This window comes from Cyphomyrmex costatus, unplaced genomic scaffold (assembly GCF_001594065.2).
Source record: "Cyphomyrmex costatus isolate MS0001 unplaced genomic scaffold, Ccosl1.0 scaffold164, whole genome shotgun sequence".
Taxonomy (NCBI): Eukaryota; Metazoa; Arthropoda; class Insecta; order Hymenoptera; family Formicidae; genus Cyphomyrmex; species Cyphomyrmex costatus.
In genome coordinates, this window is record NW_017275653.1 from 1601151 (window position 1) to 1621273 (window position 20123).

Below are 20123 nucleotides of genomic sequence, written 5' to 3' on the forward strand. Positions count from 1 at the left end.
ACGAGCGAGCGAGGTTCCAACTCGGGAGAGACACGATAGTCCAATGCCAAACTGCTTTTCGCTGGTTCAGTCCGTACCTGGTTTCCTGACCCGTTTGCACGACATCCATTTACGAAGCATGATACCCTGCGTCAGCAAAATTTCGCATTTACGATCGCTCGTCCTCGCAAATTCGTAAGAAGCTGGAGTTTTCGACGTGGAGCGTCGTTTGGTTATTCATTCTTCGAGTTACTTAATAATTACATAATTGATAAATTGTCACTACATCGTCTAAAAATTTCATCAACGTATCTAATTCTTTTTATTGCATTTATAATCGATAAATGTAATCGGCAGATAGATACACGTACCTCTATCAAGGTGTAATATATTTGCTCTTCTAAAAATAAATATTATTATTTAAATATTATATTAAATTTTCTATATAATAGGAAATATGCAAATGTCTTTTAATATTGTAAACAGAAATGACTACTCCAGAAGCATCGGCTGACTTTCGACTTGAGTACATTGGCGGTTTCGTGCAGAAGAGCTTGAAATTAAAACCGGAAAAATGGGGAAGATTATTACTGACAGAAGAATATCGGAATATGGTGCTGGATTTCCTGGACAAGCCGTTACCAATTGCTCTTTTTGTTGTTTTAACACCAAATGCGCAATTAGTGGCGTCATCCAGTTTTCCCATACCGTGTCAGAGAACAAAGGGTAAGTTTTTCATGACTACAATTTATCGTATCAAAACTTTAATTAGAAATTATATTTTAACAGTAATTAATAAATACTTTTTATTTCACTTCAATGCCGATTTATTTTATGTAAATATATTATGAGTAATTTATATATTGCAAAGAAAATTGAGATGTTAATGTTACAGGAGTTTACGCAGTCAAAGTAACACAAGCGCCACTACCGAAAGACAAAGAAGCATGTTCGGCCATGTTAATTGTGGGAGATCTATCCCATCGGATTGTCGATCAATTGGCTACATTAGTCGACAATGTCGTCGCTCCTCTTCTTACCAAACCGGAAAATCATAAAGACTTGCCGGAAGTAGCGATTCATGATATATGTAAACACGTGCATGCTCTTCGTGGCACGTTGTATCAGGTAATAAGCACACAATCAATAATTAAATCTTTTTAAATTGTTTCTTTAAATAAAATAAGAAATAATAAAAAATCTAATGTTTGAATGGACAGGTAAAAGGTCAGGTAAATGGACGAACGGTACTGCCGATGCCAGCTGGTCTCGAAAAGGTGACGGAAGTCGAAAGATTGGTTTCTGAAGAAGGACCGCAAGCGGTTGATTTATATCTAAAAAGCGCTATAGAAGGTGTGGTGATAAAGTGGGCTTATTTAGTGAACGATGTGGTCACTCATGAATCCAGTGTCGCGTTTGAAAACGGACAAAATCCGACACCCAATGTCGAACTAGAATATTGGTCTACTAGATTGGCAAATTTGAGGTATTGAATAATGCTATATTTTTCATACGGCACTTTTATAAGACAATCAAATGAACTTCTCTTTTTTACAGTACATCATAGAAATTACTGCACGTATTTTTTGCAGATATATCTACGATCAATTGCAAGAGGATCGCGTGAAAAAGATGGCGACAATACTTGAGAAAACTGACAGTGCGTATTTTCCTTGCTTCCGTACGTTGTTTGACAATGTTGTCTCCTCGTTGGCCGAAGCGAAGGATATATCGTTGTACTTGACACCTCTGGCAAAGTGCTTCAAGACCGTAGAAGAGGTCGACTTTGCCGAAGCTAAGCCGCTGATGGCAACTCTGATACATTCGCTCGGATTAGCGTGGGCGAAGTGCAAGAGTTATCAAAGCTCTGGCAAACTTATCATCATGCTTCGTCAGATATGCAACTTATTGATACAAGAGGCATGTCGGTTTCTCGACCCGACATCAATATTTCAGAGCGACGTTGACGAAGCTCTCCAGCGAGTTAAAATATCGAGAGGTAATGGCCATCTGTTAAATTAAACCTCTTATTAATGCTTTTTAATTAGGATAAATAATAGAATCGTTAATTTTTATTATTATAATTATAGGAATCTCTTGTTTTACGTCGCAATTGAAACTTGAATAATTATTAATTTACATTAATAAATGCTAGATTTGATTATAATAACGATATATATCATTTTAAATACTATAAATATTATATTTTGATATTGTCTTTTATATTGTTTAAATATTATACAAAAAAGTTGTGCCTTGTACAATATTTTTAAAATTACAATTCTAATATATAATATATCGTACAGTTAATATATCTAATTTATTCTTCTGGATTTCTGAGATATTAAAAATGTTTTTCAATCAGGAGTATTGGAGGAATTCAAAAGACAGTTTGAATTGAGAAAGCACATGCCTGGCTTAAAACCGGAAGCTCCACCGTGGACATTCAATTCAACCGCCGTTTTCACTCGTCTCGATGCTTTCCTGAAACGATTGGCGGATATTGAATGGCTTTTCGATACCGTTCTCGAATTTTCCAAGTTGGAAAAGATTGAAATAGGCGGCATTCTCGGACGATCTTTAAGTGCGAGGATCATAAGCGTGTTCAAAGAATTTCAGCAGCTTTTCGTTTCGTTCACCGTGAGGGCAAGCGACGTTCTCGAACCGGATGACGAATCTTTCGTCATCGATTGCACTAAGTTTGCTGCATCCATCACCGATCTCGATAGTAAATTGGCAGCAATTCTGTGCCAGGCTTTCGACGACTGTGGCAATCTTGAAAGTGTCTTCAAGGTGTGTATATTTCATTTTCTTTTCTCAGTACAAAGTAATATATTTCGTCAACTATCCAAAACGCTCGTTTTTGTTTATCAGTTGATAAATATCGCCGGATCGGTACTGGAACGTCCCGTCATACGAAAGCAATTTACTAATAGATACACTAGGATTCTTGAGCTTTTAAACATGGAACTTTCGGTGGTGGAAGTCTTGTTCAATCGGGGTAGCAGGGGTGCTCTGATTAATCTACCGCCTTTGGCTGCTGCTGTAACGTTCACCAGCATGCTGCGGCAGCGTATTGACTTGCCTGTACAATCGTTCAAAGCTATGCCGCATCCGTACGTATTACGATACATCAAAGTTCTTCCTCAAAGATAGAATTTCTCTTTCGGATAGATAAAAAAGTGTTTCGTATTTTTTTATGAAGAAATATGTATAAAATTTGAAAAAAAAACATAAATAATATTTTTAAATATCTCTTCAATGATCTACTTACACATTAATAGCTCTTTTTAATTGCAGAATCGTTCACAGCGATGAAGGTAATAATATAATGTCACGTTACGAAAGATTGATAAAAATATTCGCCGATAAGGAAAATGATCTTTTTACTGAGTGGGCACAAACCGTACCGCAAACTGTCGATGTTGGCCTCAAACGTCACTTGCTTTGTAGAGACACTGATGGCAATTTGCTATTGAATTTCGATTCCGATCTTCTCTCAGTATTAAAAGAAGTGAGTTATTTAAAACAAATGTCGCGTTCCGATATTCCCCAAGAAGCAATCAAGGTACATAGACTTAATATTTTAATTAGAACGAGCAATATAATGTCTTCGCGCTTAGAAAATTAGATCTTTATGTTATGGAAGTTTCACTACCACATGTAGATATTTAATTATTTTCATTTTATATCGCATCATTAGGTATCTGAGAGCGCGGAGACGTTCAGAAAATTTCGCACAATGCTAAGCAGTACGGTTGATTCATATAACAATATACGTAAAACAACCAAGCAAGTTGAGTTTAATCTAATCGAGTTGGAAGTGGCGCGGATCGATTCTCTGATATCCCGCGGAGAAGATGAGTTATGGTGGAGATCAGACGGTCTTTTAGAATATATAACGGAGTTAGGCGATCTCGTAGAAGGGCTGTGGAAGCGCATGAAATCCGCTCAATCGAACGTGGGGAAAATCAGAAACATTTTGGAACCTTGGACGAAAACACCGCTCATAGAACGGAAAGATCGTCGCAAGGAGACATTGTTGGCCTTAGAAGACCGTTCAGAGAAAGTATCGAAACGATATGCGGAGATTACGAAGGCCGCTGAGCAGATACACTCGATATTGGAGGAAAATAAAATGCTCTTCCAAATTAACGAGACCGATCAGGAAGCTTGGCAAGAATACGTCAAGTACATCGACGATATTGTGATTGAGTCCCTTCGAAAAGCAGTTGGATGCTCTTTAGGTCTATATCCATTTTAAAATTAAGAAAAAATCACATTTAATGGGACAAAAAGTTTAATTAACATTTTTCTTTAATTTTCATTTTTAATTTACTCGAAAAAATATATGGTAATAAAGTTTAATAAAATCTAATATCTTTTTATGATCGCGTTATGTTTAGGTTATTTGGCGGAAAGCATGGATCCAATTGTTAAGTGCGAGCCATTACTTGAAGCAAAATTAGAGCTCAGGGAACCAGATTTATATTACGTGCCGTCATTGGAACCTGAAGATCCAGACGGATTTGACCAGCTAATTCTTGGCTTGTTAAATGATATTACCGGTATGGCTGCGTTGGTACCGCGATTAAAAAATGATTCTGTAGGATACGCTGAAGAATTAGCATCTGACATAGACATGAAGGGAATGAAAGATGAGATATTAACAAGCGTAGCTACTGCTGTTGAGGAGGCTACTGATTTTTGTAGTAATTTTGAAGGTATGATTATAAGTATCTAGTTACAATAGTTCCAATTTAAATTAAGTCGTTAATTTTTAGTATTTTTTTTCGAATAATTTATAGAGATCTTATCTAATAATATAATTGTCGAAGAATTATAATTTTTAGACATTCATCATATAAATAATATACGAGTATAAATAGCAAAAAAGAATTGAAATTTAAAAAATTTAACAATTGTCGATTTTGAGAGAAAAACATTCTAAACAAAAAAATATATATATTGCATGTATATATTATATTTAAATCTCAATGTAACCAATTTATAATTTCATTAGGCTATGCCTATTTATGGTTGGATGATAGAGACGTTGTGATGCAACAATTTCTCGAGTACAGCCGGCAATTGTCGGTGGAAGAAGTAGACATGGTGGCGGCTCAGGACCCTAAAGGTCCGACAAAGTCACCGCCGAAAATGGAGCAATTTCGCGAACAAATTGACCTTTACGAGAGCCTCTATGTCGAGATCGAGGAAATGGATCTGTTCAAAGTATTTTGTGGCTGGTTCAGGGTAGATATTAGACCCTTCAGACAGTCAGTACTGAACACGGTGTGCAAATGGTCGAGCATGTTCAAAAAACATTTGGTCGATCGTGTAACAAGTAGTCTTTCCGATTTAGGAGCGTTTATAAGGTACTCTCGTACAAAACGTATGTAGTATATCAAAAATATGACATATGATAGTATAATTCAAATATTTCAAAATTTCAAGTTAAAATATCACTTTTAATACAATACACATTTGGAGTATTAATATCTTAACTCATATATAAAAAATCTATATGCGTATTTTTTTTTAATTGATGATGTAACTTTATTTTTATAAATATTGTACTCGATTTCCAGATTAGCGGATGAGGGATTGTTACAACAAGTACAACCGGGTGATTATGCGGCTCTAGTTAGCGTAATGGGGTTTCTACTGCAGGTGAAAGAACGACAGCCAACTACGGATGAGATGTTCCACCCATTAGAAGAAACCATTGAATTGCTCAAGTTCTACGATCAAGATATACCCGAAGAAGTAAATGTGCTGTTGCAAGAGTTACCGGAGCAATGGGCAAACACGAAAAAACTCGCTCTTATGGTGAAGCAGCAAGTTGCACCATTACAGGCAGGTCTGTAAAATGGGAAGCAACATTATTAAGTTGACAATGTTATGGGTCAGTCAACTTAATATTTAATTTAATTATAAGAATATATATATGGATAAAATATTTATTTATAAAATTAGTAATAATTATTTGTTATAAAAACGGATCATTTAAAAATTTAGTTTTAAATTTAGATATTCTATAATATGTATTATGGTAACATAACATTATTCGTATAAATCATTAAATTAAGTTATATATATAACGATATATAAAAATAATAGGCGAAGTATCACGAATTCGCGGTCGGATCTCTGCGTTCGATATTACAATAAATCAGTATCGAGAGGCATTTCGACGATACACATTCTTTAAGTACGACTGCAAGAATCCGTACGAGCTATTAGACGAGGCCCACAAGGAGATTCTCATGCTGGAACGCCAAATGAAGGACATACAAGAATCCGCCTCGTTGTTTGAAGTGACGGTACCCGAATTTAAACAGCTGAGGCAGTGCAGGAGGGAGCTGAAGATGCTTAAGCAACTCTGGGATTATGTAAATATAGTGCAGAGTAGTATCGAGGGCTGGAAGACGACGCCCTGGAGGAAAATCGACGTGGAGAATATGGACATCGAGTGCAAGAAGTTTGCGAAGGAGATACGTGGTTAGTAGCTAAGAAATTTTCCACGGTCCCAAAGGATTCCCTCGAATTGCGCAATTTTATATCGCGAATATATCTTTATAAAGTATTACTATTTCTCGCGTTTCCCCTCTTTCCACTCTCGTGCAACTGAAATTACCGTTATGAAAATATGTAGCTGTATTTTATTATCCGCGAAATCATGAGAAAATATTTCTGTCCATTAGACGATATAATTTTAATCTCAAGTTCTTACTAGACGTATTTTATTTAGTAGCATTGGACAAAGAAATGAGACCATGGGACACTTACGTATCATTGGAAGCGACGGTGAAGAATATGCTTACGTCATTACGTGCCGTTGGAGAATTGCAAAATCCCGCTATTCGAGAAAGACACTGGCGACAGCTGATGAATAGTACTAAGGTATCGCTGGAAATCGCAGAGCGGATATTTAATTCATTTCTTTACAAACTCATAAATTAGAAGATATACCTACTTGATATCCAGCTTCTAATTAGCTGACAGAATATATAAATTCATACAAGCTCAACGCCCTACTCATTTATGTTCTAAGACTTTTAACGATGCTACTATCATTACATTTGAAGTGATTCTGCGAAATTGTACATAACAATAATGCGTGTGTGCGTAATCACATCAGATCATATTAGACTTAGTTGCACCGCTGTATATATACGCTATCGGTGTTACAGAAATTGGGCAACATGACTCCAGAAATGACCGTAAGTCCGCTGTACATACGCTGTACATATCACGTGAATTTATTTTTAACATACATTCTCATTATATTTTTCATAGCTAAAATTGTATTATAAATTTTGATAAAATCAATCTCGGCATGTAACAGTTCTTCGCAAGTGCGCACTTACATATCATATCTGACACTTATATATGTATATTAAAACATATTTTATACGCACAGCTACATCATAGCATGGAACACGCTAGTCAATATAATATTAAGATTTTAGAATTTGATTATTCGCAAGATTCGTACGGGCTTACTCAATTGCTAAATGTGTTTAATGATTTTGATATGAAATTTGTATTTAGTTTAATAATAAAATGAGGGTAAGAATAGCCATATTTAGCATTAAACATTAGCATTCAGATAATCGTATTTATAATTCGCTATCATTCTTTTATTATGTAAGTTCCTCATTATTCATTCATTGTATAAATCACTATAATTTTTTAATAAATTTGCTCATTCATTGTATAAATCACTGTACAATTTTTTAATAAATTTGCTAATGAACACAAAACATCACTGCATATTTTACATTATTTAGCAATTTCCTATATCACTCTAAATTATTATAAAGTAAATCACATGATCTGCTTTTCATCAAGTATATATAGCTAAGTCGTCAGACGACTTTTTTACACGTAGGTTCGTTTCGTAATGGACGAATCGACGACTTTAGCTGATCTGCTCGAATTAAATCTCCACGATTGTGAGGAGGAAGTTAAGAATATAGTGGATAAAGCGGTTAAGGAAATGTCTATGGAGAAATATATGAAAGAGTTGAATATTACGTGGTCTAAAATGGAATTCGAGCGGGAAGATCATGCTCGTACGGGCGCTACTTTAATAAGAGCCAGTGAAGAATTGATTGAGACTTTAGAGGAAAACCAGGTTATTTAATTAATATCTTTAACTTTAAAACATTTTCAATTAACAACTCATAATCGACAATAAAAATCATCGTATTACAATTATAATATTCAAGGAGGATAATTTCCTTTCTAAAATTGTAGGTACAATTGCAAAATCTGATTACTTCGAAATTTATCGCGCACTTTCTCGAGGAAGTATCGTCGTGGCAAAAGAAATTGAGTATCGCCGATCAGGTGACGACGATCTGGTTCGAAGTTCAACGTACTTGGATGCATCTCGAAAGTATCTTTATGTCATCCGAAGATATTCGACGGCAGTTACCAGTGGATGCTGAGCGGTTCGATCGCATTGACAAGGAATTTAAGGAAATGACAGAAGAGATGGCGAAAACGCCGAACGTCGTCGAGGCGACAAATAAGGACGGTCTCGTGTCCGCTTTGGACATTCTGCAAAAAGGACTCGTATTATGCGAGAAGGCCTTGGCAGAATATCTTGAAACGAAGCGTCTCGCTTTCCCGCGATTCTATTTCGTCTCTTCCAGCGATTTATTGGATATACTTTCGAACGGAAACCAACCAGAAATAGTAGCAAAACATTTGACGAAGTTATTCGATTCTATGGCGCGACTGAACTTCGACACTAAAAATACTTCGTTAAAGCGCATCTTAGGTAATTAATCATGAGTAACATTTCATGTTAAACTATTACGAGTAGTTATTTAATTTCTCATCATATTTCAGGCATGTTTGCTAAGGACGGCGAATACGTGGAATTCGCAAATTATGAGATGATTTGTGAAGGAGCTGTGGAAGGGTGGTTAAATCGTCTTCAGAAAGCCATGCGCGTGTCCATTCGACATTACTTCAGTGAAGCGGTTGTAACATACGAAGAAAAGCCGCGAGAGCAATGGCTGTTCGATTATCCGGCCCAGGTATCTCTCTGCGGAACTCAGATTTGGTGGACCACTGAAGTCAATCTAGCCTTCGCACGTCTCGAAGAAGGTTACGATAACTCGCTCAAGGACTACCTGAAAAAGCAAATTTCGCAGCTGAGCACTTTGATCACGCTGTTGATAGGAGAACTGACCAAACAGGAGAGACAGAAGGTCATGACCATCTGTACAATCGACGTTCATTCCAGAGACGTCGTGACGAAGCTAGTGCAATCGAAGGTGGAGAGCGCGCAAGCCTTTCAGTGGCAGAGTCAGTTGCGACACAGATGGGACGAGAAGGAAAAGGATTGCTTTGCAAATATTTGCGATGCACAATTCAAATATTCTCACGAATACCTGGGTAATACTCCTAGGTTAGAACATGCATTATACTTCACTTAATTTTTATTTATTTTTGTCGATTATCGATGCAATATATATTTGTTTGCTTCTAGATTGGTTATAACGCCGCTAACGGACAGGTGCTACATAACTCTGACGCAATCTTTGCATCTCATCATGGGTGGTGGTCCAGCCGGACCGGCCGGTACTGGAAAGACCGAGACTACGAAAGATCTCGGTAGGGCTCTTGGCATAATGGTGTATGTGTTCAATTGTTCTGAGCAGATGGATTACAAATCCTGCGGTAACATATACAAGGGTCTGGCGCAGACCGGCGCGTGGGGTTGCTTTGACGAATTCAACAGGATCACCGTCGAAGTGCTCTCGGTGGTCGCCGTACAAGTGAAATCAATTCAAGATGCTATCAGAGATAAGAAAGAACACTTCAACTTCATGGGCGAGACAATAGCTCTTGAACCAACCGTTGGCATATTCATCACCATGAATCCAGGTTACGCTGGCCGTACGGAATTGCCGGAGAATCTAAAAGCGCTTTTCCGTCCCTGCGCCATGGTAGTGCCTGATTTCGAATTGATATGCGAAATAATGTTAGTAGCGGAAGGATTTCAGGACGCAAGGGTACTCGCGAGAAAGTTTATTACGTTATATACGTTATGTAAGGAATTGTTGTCTAAACAGGATCACTATGACTGGGGTTTAAGAGCAATAAAATCGGTTTTAGTGGTCGCCGGTAGCTTAAAAAGAGGCGATCCCGGTAGACCAGAAGAACAGGTGCTAATGAGAGCACTGAGAGATTTCAATATTCCCAAAGTAGTATCGGACGATCTACCGGTCTTTATGGGGCTGATAGCTGATTTATTCCCAGCATTAGACGTTCCTAGAAAAAGAGACGTTGAGTTCGAGAAGATGGTGAAGCAAGCAGCCGCCGACCTCAGTTTACAACCAGAAGATGGTTTTATTCTCAAGGTTGTACAGCTCGAAGAGTTATTAGAAGTGAGACACTCCGTCTTTATCGTAGGCATAACTGGTTCTGGAAAGACTCAAGTTTGGAAGACGCTATTCAAAACTTATCATAATATGAAGAGAAAGCCGGTTTACAACGATCTCAATCCCAAAGCTGTGACCAATGACGAGCTTTTCGGTATCATCAATCCAGCGACGCGAGAGTGGAAAGACGGTCTCTTCTCGGTAATAATGAGAGAACAGGCCAATCTAGGTGGCGAAAATCCCAAGTGGATTGTCTTGGATGGCGATATCGATCCGATGTGGATTGAGTCGTTGAATACTGTTATGGACGACAACAAGGTTCTGACGTTGGCTAGCAATGAACGAATCGCCCTTACGCCGGCAATGAGATTAGTCTTTGAGATTTCAAACCTAAGAACCGCTACACCAGCCACGGTTTCTCGTGCCGGTATCTTATATATAAATCCACAGGATTTAGGATGGAATCCGTATGTAACCAGTTGGGTTGAGAAACGATCTTTGCCGAACGAGAAATCGAATCTCGTCATGCTCTTCGATAAATATATCCCCACTTGTCTCGAAACATTACGAACGAGATTCAAGAAGATAACACCTATAGCTGACATGGCACACGTCGAGATGCTATGTCATCTTCTCCATTGTCTTTTAAACCCAGAATTGACGGCTGGCGACTTCCACAAGGATCATTACGAACTTTATTTCGTGTTCGCCGCCGTCTGGGCTTTCGGCTCCTCAATGTTTCAGGATCAAACTGTGGATTACCGAGTAGAGTTCACTAAATGGTGGACTAATGAATTCAAACAGGTAAAATTTCCGTCACAAGGAACGGTTTTTGACTATTATATTGATAATGAGACAAAGAATTTTCTTCCCTGGACGGAACGTTTACCGAAGTTCGAGTTGGATCCAGAAATACCATTGCAAGCCGTTTTAGTCTACACGTCGGAGTCTATCAGAATAAAATACTTTCTCGACTTATTGATGCCGGACAAACATCCAATAATGTTAGTTGGCACGGCTGGTTGCGGCAAGACTGTCCTAATTGCAGAGAAACTTCTTCAGCTTTCTGAAAATTACGCAGTCTCTAACGTACCGTTCAATTTCTACACCTCGTCTGAAATGCTGCAGAAAATTTTAGAAAAATCACTAGAGAAGAAAGCAGGCAGAAATTACGGTCCACCAGGAAACAAGACCTTAGTATATTTCATCGATGACATGAATATGCCAGAAGTGGATGCGTACGGTACGGTCCAGCCTCACACATTAATTAGACAACATTTAGATTACGGACACTGGTACGATCGAACTAAACTGACTCTGAAGGACATCCACAATTGTCAATACGTCAGCTGCATGAATCCGACCGCCGGATCGTTTACCATTAATCCGAGATTGCAAAGACATTTTGCTGTATTTGCTGTCAGTTTCCCAAATGTGGATTCTTTGACGACAATATATTCCTCCATTTTATCGCAGCATCTAGCGAATATGGAACATAGGTAATATTAATCGTTCATTGAATTCAAATTCTCCAACATTCGCGCGATTATTGTAATATTAATTAATATAATATCCAGGTTTCCTATAAGCGTCACCGAGTTATGTCCCAATATCGTGCAAGCAAGTATTCAACTACATCATCGTTGTGCTCAAATGTTTTTACCAACAGCCGTAAAGTTCCATTACATCTTTAATCTTCGTGAACTTTCCAACTGTTTTCAAGGTTTATTGTTCAGCGGCAATGAGTGTTTACAATCCTCGGTAGATCTAATCAGACTCTGGATGCACGAGACTCAACGCGTCTACGGAGATAAGTTAACGGACGAAAAAGACATCGAAAGTTTCTTGAAACTACAACTAGATATCCTAAAAAAGAATGTGGAGGAGGTCGACGAAGGTGCGATCCTGGAAAAGCCCAACATCTATTGCCATTTTGCAGGTTTGTTTTTTCTAATTCTGTCTTTATTGTTTGTTAAAATATTTTTGGAAAATTATTAACATCTGATTTTAATTCTTCAAAATCTATAATAAATTAGCATTTACTTTTTTAAAGATGTGTGTGTGGTGTGTGTGTCTATTCGGAAATTACTAAAACAATTGGACAATGTTTAGGAGGCGTTGGAGAGCCGAAATACATGCCCGTCAAGGACTGGGCAACTTTACATCGACTGTTATCAGAAGCAATGGTCAGCTATAATGATTTAGTAGCGGCCATGAATTTAGTGCTTTTCGAGGACGCTATGATGCACGTATGTCGAGTAAATAGAATCCTAGAATCGCCCAGAGGTAGTGCGCTCTTAGTGGGTGTGGGTGGCTCCGGTAAACAGAGTCTTTCACGATTAGCGGCCTTTATAAGTTCATTGGAGGTTTTCCAAATTCAGTTAAAGAAAGGTTACGGCGTAACTGATCTGAAGTTGGAACTCGCCGCTTTGTACTCAAAAGCTGGCTTGAAAAATTTAGGTATCATGTTCCTGATGACAGACGCGCAAGTTCCAAACGAGCAATTTCTAGTACTTATCAATGACATGCTCGCGTCTGGAGAGGTTCCTGATTTATTTGCTGAGGATGAGATGGAGAATATAATAGCAGGTTTAAAAAATAATTTTAATTAAAACAAATAAATAAAATAATATTTATATATGATCTACATGGCAACAATATTTTTACAAAAAAATTATATTATTTAATATCTTTTAAATCTTTCTATTAATATTAAAATTTTTTATTGGCTGTTTGCTAAAATCACTAAGCTTCACACGAATGTAGATTATAGCGTTAATAATGTTATTGATATTTAACAGGAGTTCGTAATGAAGTGAAAGGTGCCGGTATGCTGGACACACGCGAAAATTGCTGGAAATTCTTTATCGATCGTGTTCGCCGACAACTCAGAGTAGTATTATGTTTTTCTCCTGTCGGTTCGACACTGCGAGTCAGATCCAGAAAATTTCCAGCTATCATAAACTGCACAATGATAAATTGGTTTCATGAGTGGCCTCAAGAAGCATTAATGTCTGTGTCGAAAAGATTTTTACAGGAACTGGAGGAACTACCAGAAACATACAGGTACAAAATAATATTCAAATTTTAATAAAGATAGCTATAAGTGTATTCAATTAAAAAAATCATTCTGACAGAGAATCGGCTGCCAAATTTATGGCTCATGCACATACCAGCGTAAATATAGCCAGTCGTCATTATTTGAGCAGCGAACGTCGTTACAACTACACAACTCCGAAGTCTTTCCTGGAGCAAATAAGTTTATATACTAGGTTGTTAAAAACAAAAACTTCTGAACTACGTGCTAGAGTGGTTAGATTGGAAAACGGCTTGGACAAGTTGAGATCAACAGCAGTACAAGTAGATAAGTTAAAAAAGAAGTTGGCTGTACAAGAAGTAGAATTACAGCAAAAGAACGATGCTGCAGACGCTTTGATTGCCATAGTCGGTGTCGAAACAGAAAAAGTTCAAAAAGAAAAGGCGATAGGTTTGTAATATCATTAGTGATGTATAATGACAATTACACGCAATTCTATATATATTTAAAAATAATTTAATTAAAAAATGTTATTTAATTTAGCGGATGAGGAGGAATCCAAAGTGGCCGTGATTGCCGAGGAAGTTTCAAAGAAGCAAAAAGACTGCGAGGCGGATTTAATGAAAGCCGAGCCTGCTTTGCTGGCAGCGCAAGAAGCTCTAAATACTTTGAACAAAGCGAATCTAACAGAATTAAAATCATTCGGTTCGCCTCCTGGTGCTGTAACAAACGTTACTGCTGCAGTCATGGTCCTTTTGGCACCAGCTGGCAAAGTAGCTAAAGATCGTAGCTGGAAGGCCGCCAAGGTATTATCAAATCGATTGGAACAATTCGAGAGAAAATTTCCCTCTCGTCGTGATTGTATCTAAGCAACAAGCGTTAGAAGTTATATTTTTCGTTTTCTTTTAAAGATCATGATGGCGAAAGTGGATACCTTTCTGGATTCCCTAATCAATTATGACAAAGAGAATATACATCCTGAGGTGATTAAAGCGATACAGCCGTATCTCAAGGACTCCGAATTCGAGCCTGAGTTTGTAAGATCCAAGTCAGCCGCCGCGGCGGGCTTATGCGCTTGGGTGATCAATATTATCAAGTTCTACGAAGTCTTTTGCGACGTGGAACCGAAACGGAAGGCACTTGCACATGCAAACGCAGAGCTGGCTGCAGCTCAGGATAAGCTTAGTGGTATCAAACGAAAAGTAGCTGTAAGTAAACGTTAATATCAAAGGTTATTTTTTATAATTCCCAAAATTTTATAAAATTGCACAAATGTACATACATATTATGTTACGTGCACAATGTTTAATTATTAAAATAATTTAAATAATCGATTTTTTTTTAGTCCTTAGAAGAACAGCTGGCAAAATTAACAGCGGACTTTGAAAAAGCGACATCCGAAAAATTAAAATGCCAACAGGAAGCCGATGCCACTAATTCAACAATTGCGTTAGCGAACAGATTAGTCGGTGGCTTAGCGTCCGAGAACGTTCGTTGGGCTGATTCGGTGGCTAAGTTAGCATTTTTTACAATATATAATTTTTCGTTATAATAATATATGTAAACGAAGTAAAAATTGCAAATATTTTTAGTTTCATGCAACAAGCATCGACGCTGCCTGGCGATGTACTACTGGTGACAGCTTTCATATCTTACGTGGGTTGTTTTACAAAGCAATTTCGACAGGATTTACTAAACAAGCAATGGTTGCAGTTTATACGTACCATAGAACCAACAATTCCAATTACTGAAGGCCTGGATCCTCTCTCACTGCTGACGGACGACACACAAATTGCCAAATGGAATAACGAAGGATTACCGAACGATCGAATGTCGACAGAAAATGCCACGATATTGACCAACTCCGATCGTTGGCCATTAATGATAGATCCACAGGTACAGAATCAAGAAATCTTGCAAGACCGAAAACTCAATAAGAAAAAAAATCTTTTCCAGCTTCAGGGTATAAAGTGGATCAAGGAGAAGTACGGAGACGAGCTGAAAGTGATCAGATTAGGTCAACGTGGTTATTTGGAGGTGATTGAGTTAGCATTAGCAAATGGATCTACAGTCCTACTGGAGAATATCGGAGAGACTGTAGATCCTGTTTTGGATCCTTTGCTCGGTCGAAATTTAATTAAGAAGGGTCGAGCTATTAAGATCGGCGATAAGGAGGTGGAATATAATTCCATGTTCAGATTGCTGCTGCACACGAAGCTAGCTAATCCCCATTATAAACCGGAAATGCAAGCGCAAACTACGCTGATTAATTTCACGGTGACGAGAGACGGTTTGGAAGATCAATTACTCGCGGAAGTGGTTAAGGCGGAGAGACCAGATTTAGAGGAATTGAAGGCGGAACTTACTAGGCAACAGAATGACTTTAAGATTACTCTCAATAGTCTTGAAGATTCACTTCTCTCTAGGTACAAGAGTATCATTAAAAAATTTAGAATTTATGAATTATTTGTATACGGAAAATTTATAAATTATAATTTATAAATTATATACATTATGCAAAGTATCATATAAGAAAGAGGTCTGTTCCTTTAAAAAAGTAATTTTTTGCACATATAATATTATTATTATATATATTATACATATAATATTTATTTGTGATTATATATGATATTATAAAACTTTCTCTGTATATTTTTTTAATTTATTGATACTAGTTAGTGATTCACAAGAACTTGTAATAAATCACGTGTACTCGTCAAGCGGTATAAAATAAATTTATACAATTATTAATTTAAATATTATTATTTTAGACTATCATCAGCGGGAAGTAATGTCCTTGAAGACACATCTCTCGTGGAGAACTTGGAGACCACTAAACGTACTGCCGCGGAGATCGAGTCGAAGGTTACGGAAGCTCATGGTACTAGCCGACAGATCGATGCGGCTCGAGAATTATATCGGCCAGCGGCAGCAAGAGCCTCATTGCTATACTTCATTTTGAACGACTTGAATACGATTAATCCTATTTATCAATTTTCGCTAAAGGCTTTCAGCGTAGTCTTTCAGAAGGCGATCTTAAAGGCTGATCCTGCGCCTGATGTTGCGGCAAGAGTACAGAATCTGATTGAGTGCATCACCTATTCAGTTTTTATGTATACCAGCAGGGGACTTTTCGAGTGCGATAAGTTGATCTTCGCTTCGCAAATGGCTTTTCAAATATTATTGGTAAGAAATGAAGTCACGGCTAGCGAGTTGGACTTCCTCCTGAGATTCCCTATAACGCCGCACGTCACCTCGCCGGTCGATTTCCTTACCAACACTAGTTGGGGTGGCATAAGAAGTCTGTCTACGAGGGAAGAGTTTCGGTACGATGAGAAACTGTTGTCCTGTTGTCGCTTTAGTCACTCACTTGTTTTGCTTGTTCGAAGGAATTTGGACCGAGACATCGAGAGTTCCGCTAAACGCTGGAAAAAGTTCGTAGAGTGCGAATGCCCGGAGCGCGAGAAGTTTCCCCAAGAGTGGAAAAACAAGACGGCTATACAACGTCTGTGCATGCTGAGAGCTCTGAGACCGGACAGGATGACGTATGCCATCGCAGCGTTTATCGAGGAGAAGCTCGGTGCGAGATACATCGAGGCGAGAACGGTGGAGTTTGCGAAATCTTATGAAGAGACTAGCCCGGGCACTCCCATTTTCTTTATTCTGTCGCCCGGAGTAAATCCATTGAAGGTGACTACGAAATATTTCTCTTTATCGCTTTTCTTATAAATAATGTAAGGTTTTAATAATTAATTTTTAGAATTCGTTCAAGTAAATAAAAATCAGATTATTAAATTGATTTTATGAAATATAAGAAATAGAGATGTGATAAGACAGAAAATGTATTATTTTGTGTTCAGGATGTGGAAGACCTAGGTCGTCGCCTTGGTTTTATGTCAGACAATCAAAACTTCCATAATGTGTCCCTTGGTCAAGGACAAGAAACGGTTGCCGAACAGGCTATAGACGAAGCAGCCACAAATGGTCATTGGGTGGTCTTGCAAAATATACACTTAGTAAAGAAATGGCTTCCACTATTGGAAAAGAAATTGGAAATGGCTGCTGAAGGTTCTCATTCCGATTACAGAATGTTTATGAGCGCAGAACCAGCTAGTACGCCAGCTGGACATATAATACCTCAAGTAAGAATATTTTTATATTTTTTAAATAAAGATAATAATTCATTAAAAAATTTTTATTAGAATTTTATAATATCTATACATCTTAATTGATTGTCGAAATATAACGAAAGAAATCTTAACTTTCGATAATACTTGATTATCAATATTGATTTATAATTATTCTTTTTAGGGTATTTTAGAATCATCAATTAAAATTACAAACGAGCCACCCACCGGTATGCAAGCTAATTTGCATAAAGCTTTAGACAATTTTACTCAAGAAACTTTAGAAATGTGTTCTAAAGAAGCCGAGTTCAAAGCAATTTTATTCTCTTTATGTTACTTCCACGCAGTCGTCGCGGAACGTCGTAAATTCGGACCCCAGGGTTGGAATAAAATATATCCCTTCAATGTAGGAGATCTAAACATTAGTGTTAGTGTACTTTATAATTATTTAGAAGCAAGTCCGAAAGTACCTTGGGAAGATTTAAGGTTAATATACACTTAAAATTTTAATTTAAATTAATAATAAATAGGATAAGCTAAACATACAGCATAAATTATGCTCAAAGTTACATAAAATAAACGAAGTTATGTATGTAAATATACATAATTTAACTCAAAATAAAGATATCTCTCCAAAGAGTTTAATAATTAATATTCTTAAAAAGGTATCTTTTTGGAGAAATTATGTATGGTGGCCACATAACAGACGACTGGGACAGAAGGCTTTGCGTATCTTATCTTGAAGAATTAATGCAACCTGACTTGATCGATGGAGAACTGCAACTGGCGCCAGGTAAACTAACAGGCGCTCAACTATATATATATATATATATATTTAATGAGTATCTAAAATCTTTCATCAATTTGGCATTTCAGGTTTTCCTGCACCTCCTAATACAGATTTAATTGGTTATCATACATATATTGACGAAGCTATACCACCGGAATCGCCATATTTATATGGACTACATCCAAACGCGGAAATCGGCTTTCTAACGATGACGGCTGAGAATTTATTCCGAACAGTCTTTGAGATGCAACCACGTGACACTGGTAGTTCCGGAGGACAAACTGTTACCAGAGAAGAAAAGGTGTTATATATATTTTTTGGAAGATATATTATGATAAACGTCACGTACTATATGTATCTTGTAGGTGAAACAAGTATTGGATGAAATAATAGAGAAGTTACCCGAGGAGTTCAACATGATGGAGATCATGGGAAAAGTGGAAGAACGGACACCGTATGTGATCGTCGCCTTTCAAGAATGTGAGAGAATGAATTTCCTGACAACGGAGATTAAACGATCACTGCGAGAGTTAGATCTGGGTCTCAAGGGTGAGCTCACCATAACGTCAGACATGGAGGACCTGGAAAACGCGTTGTTCTTCGATCAAGTTCCACCGGTGTGGGCTAGCAGAGCTTATCCGTCTTTATTAGGTTTGACCGGTTGGTTCGTCGATCTGCTGTTGAGGATCAGAGAGCTGGAAACGTGGTCCACGGATTTTGTTGTGTGTACACATAAAAAGTATATAATAACGACGACACGTTTTTATGACACAGCTAACGCAACAATTAATTCTCTTCCAGTTACCGGCGTCGGTGTGGCTCGCCGGGTTTTTCAATCCCCAATCACTACTCACCGCCATCATGCAATCGACAGCTAGAAGGCACGAGTTGCCGCTTGACAAAATGTGCCTCCAGTGCGACGTGACCAAGAAAAACAAGGAGGAATTCACGTGAGTAGGAACGATAATTGGACGGAAGTTTCGCGGGTACAATCTATACGCGGTCGTGAAAGCAGAATAGTTATCGTCTGTTAACTCGATTCGTCTTGTACATCGAGCCGAGGAGTGACTTCCTTCCCGATTCGTTCGCTTTAGGTCAGCGCCGAGGGACGGTGCCTACGTTCATGGAATATTTATGGAAGGCGCGCGATGGGATATCCAAACAGGAATCATCGTCGATTCCAGACCGAAGGAATTATATCCTGGGATGCCGGTGATTAATGTACGCGCTATCACGCAGGACAAACAGGATTTGAGGAACATGTACGAGTGCCCGGTATACAAAACACGCACGCGTGGTCCAACATATGTATGGACGTTTAATTTAAAGACCAAAGACAAACCGGCTAAATGGACGTTGGCCGGTGTTGCTCTCTTGTTACAAACTTAGATAGAATAATTACCGTTATATATATTAGTCGTTGATCGCTTTAATAAATCACTATACGGATGTATTGACATCGTGATTGTACCTGCTCATAAAGAGATATTTATATGTATAATCATTTATTTTTTAGACATTTTTTTGCAGGTGATCTTCGTTACATAAATAAAGCAATATTATATTATACTTGTCTTTGTTGTAATACAAAAAAAATTGACTTTAAAAATATTATTCAGAGTTAATTAAGTTTATACTTAATTGTTCATATTTATTTATAGTAAAATGTTCTTTATTATATTTTTGTATTTTAAAAAAGATAAACTGTAAATATATCAATATTTTACGTATAAAATATATGGATATAATTGTTTAGATATTATACTCTAAAATAAATTTGCTTT

The 20123-nt window shown here is 37.6% G+C and overlaps 1 protein-coding gene across 1 annotated transcript; it reads left to right on the top strand.

Moving 5' to 3' along the window:
* Positions 1-467: 467 nt before the first annotated feature.
* Dhc93AB (Dynein heavy chain at 93AB) lies at positions 468-19728 on the top strand. Its single transcript, XM_018537017.1, has 36 exons — positions 468-705; positions 875-1107; positions 1200-1465; positions 1572-1978; positions 2345-2772; positions 2854-3095; positions 3280-3547; positions 3683-4226; positions 4386-4703; positions 5003-5357; positions 5571-5842; positions 6103-6483; positions 6734-6885; positions 7176-7205; positions 7877-8122; positions 8245-8773; positions 8845-9409; positions 9491-11884; positions 11963-12324; positions 12498-12974; positions 13187-13451; positions 13523-13872; positions 13966-14228; positions 14334-14630; positions 14768-14937; positions 15015-15318; positions 15379-15848; positions 16194-16748; positions 16812-17112; positions 17283-17564; positions 17734-18035; positions 18215-18342; positions 18426-18622; positions 18705-19061; positions 19141-19289; positions 19434-19728. Exons 1-36 carry the CDS (start codon positions 468-470, stop codon positions 19726-19728), a joined length of 13392 nt encoding a protein of 4463 aa, XP_018392519.1.
* The last annotated feature ends 395 nt before the right edge of the window (positions 19729-20123 follow it).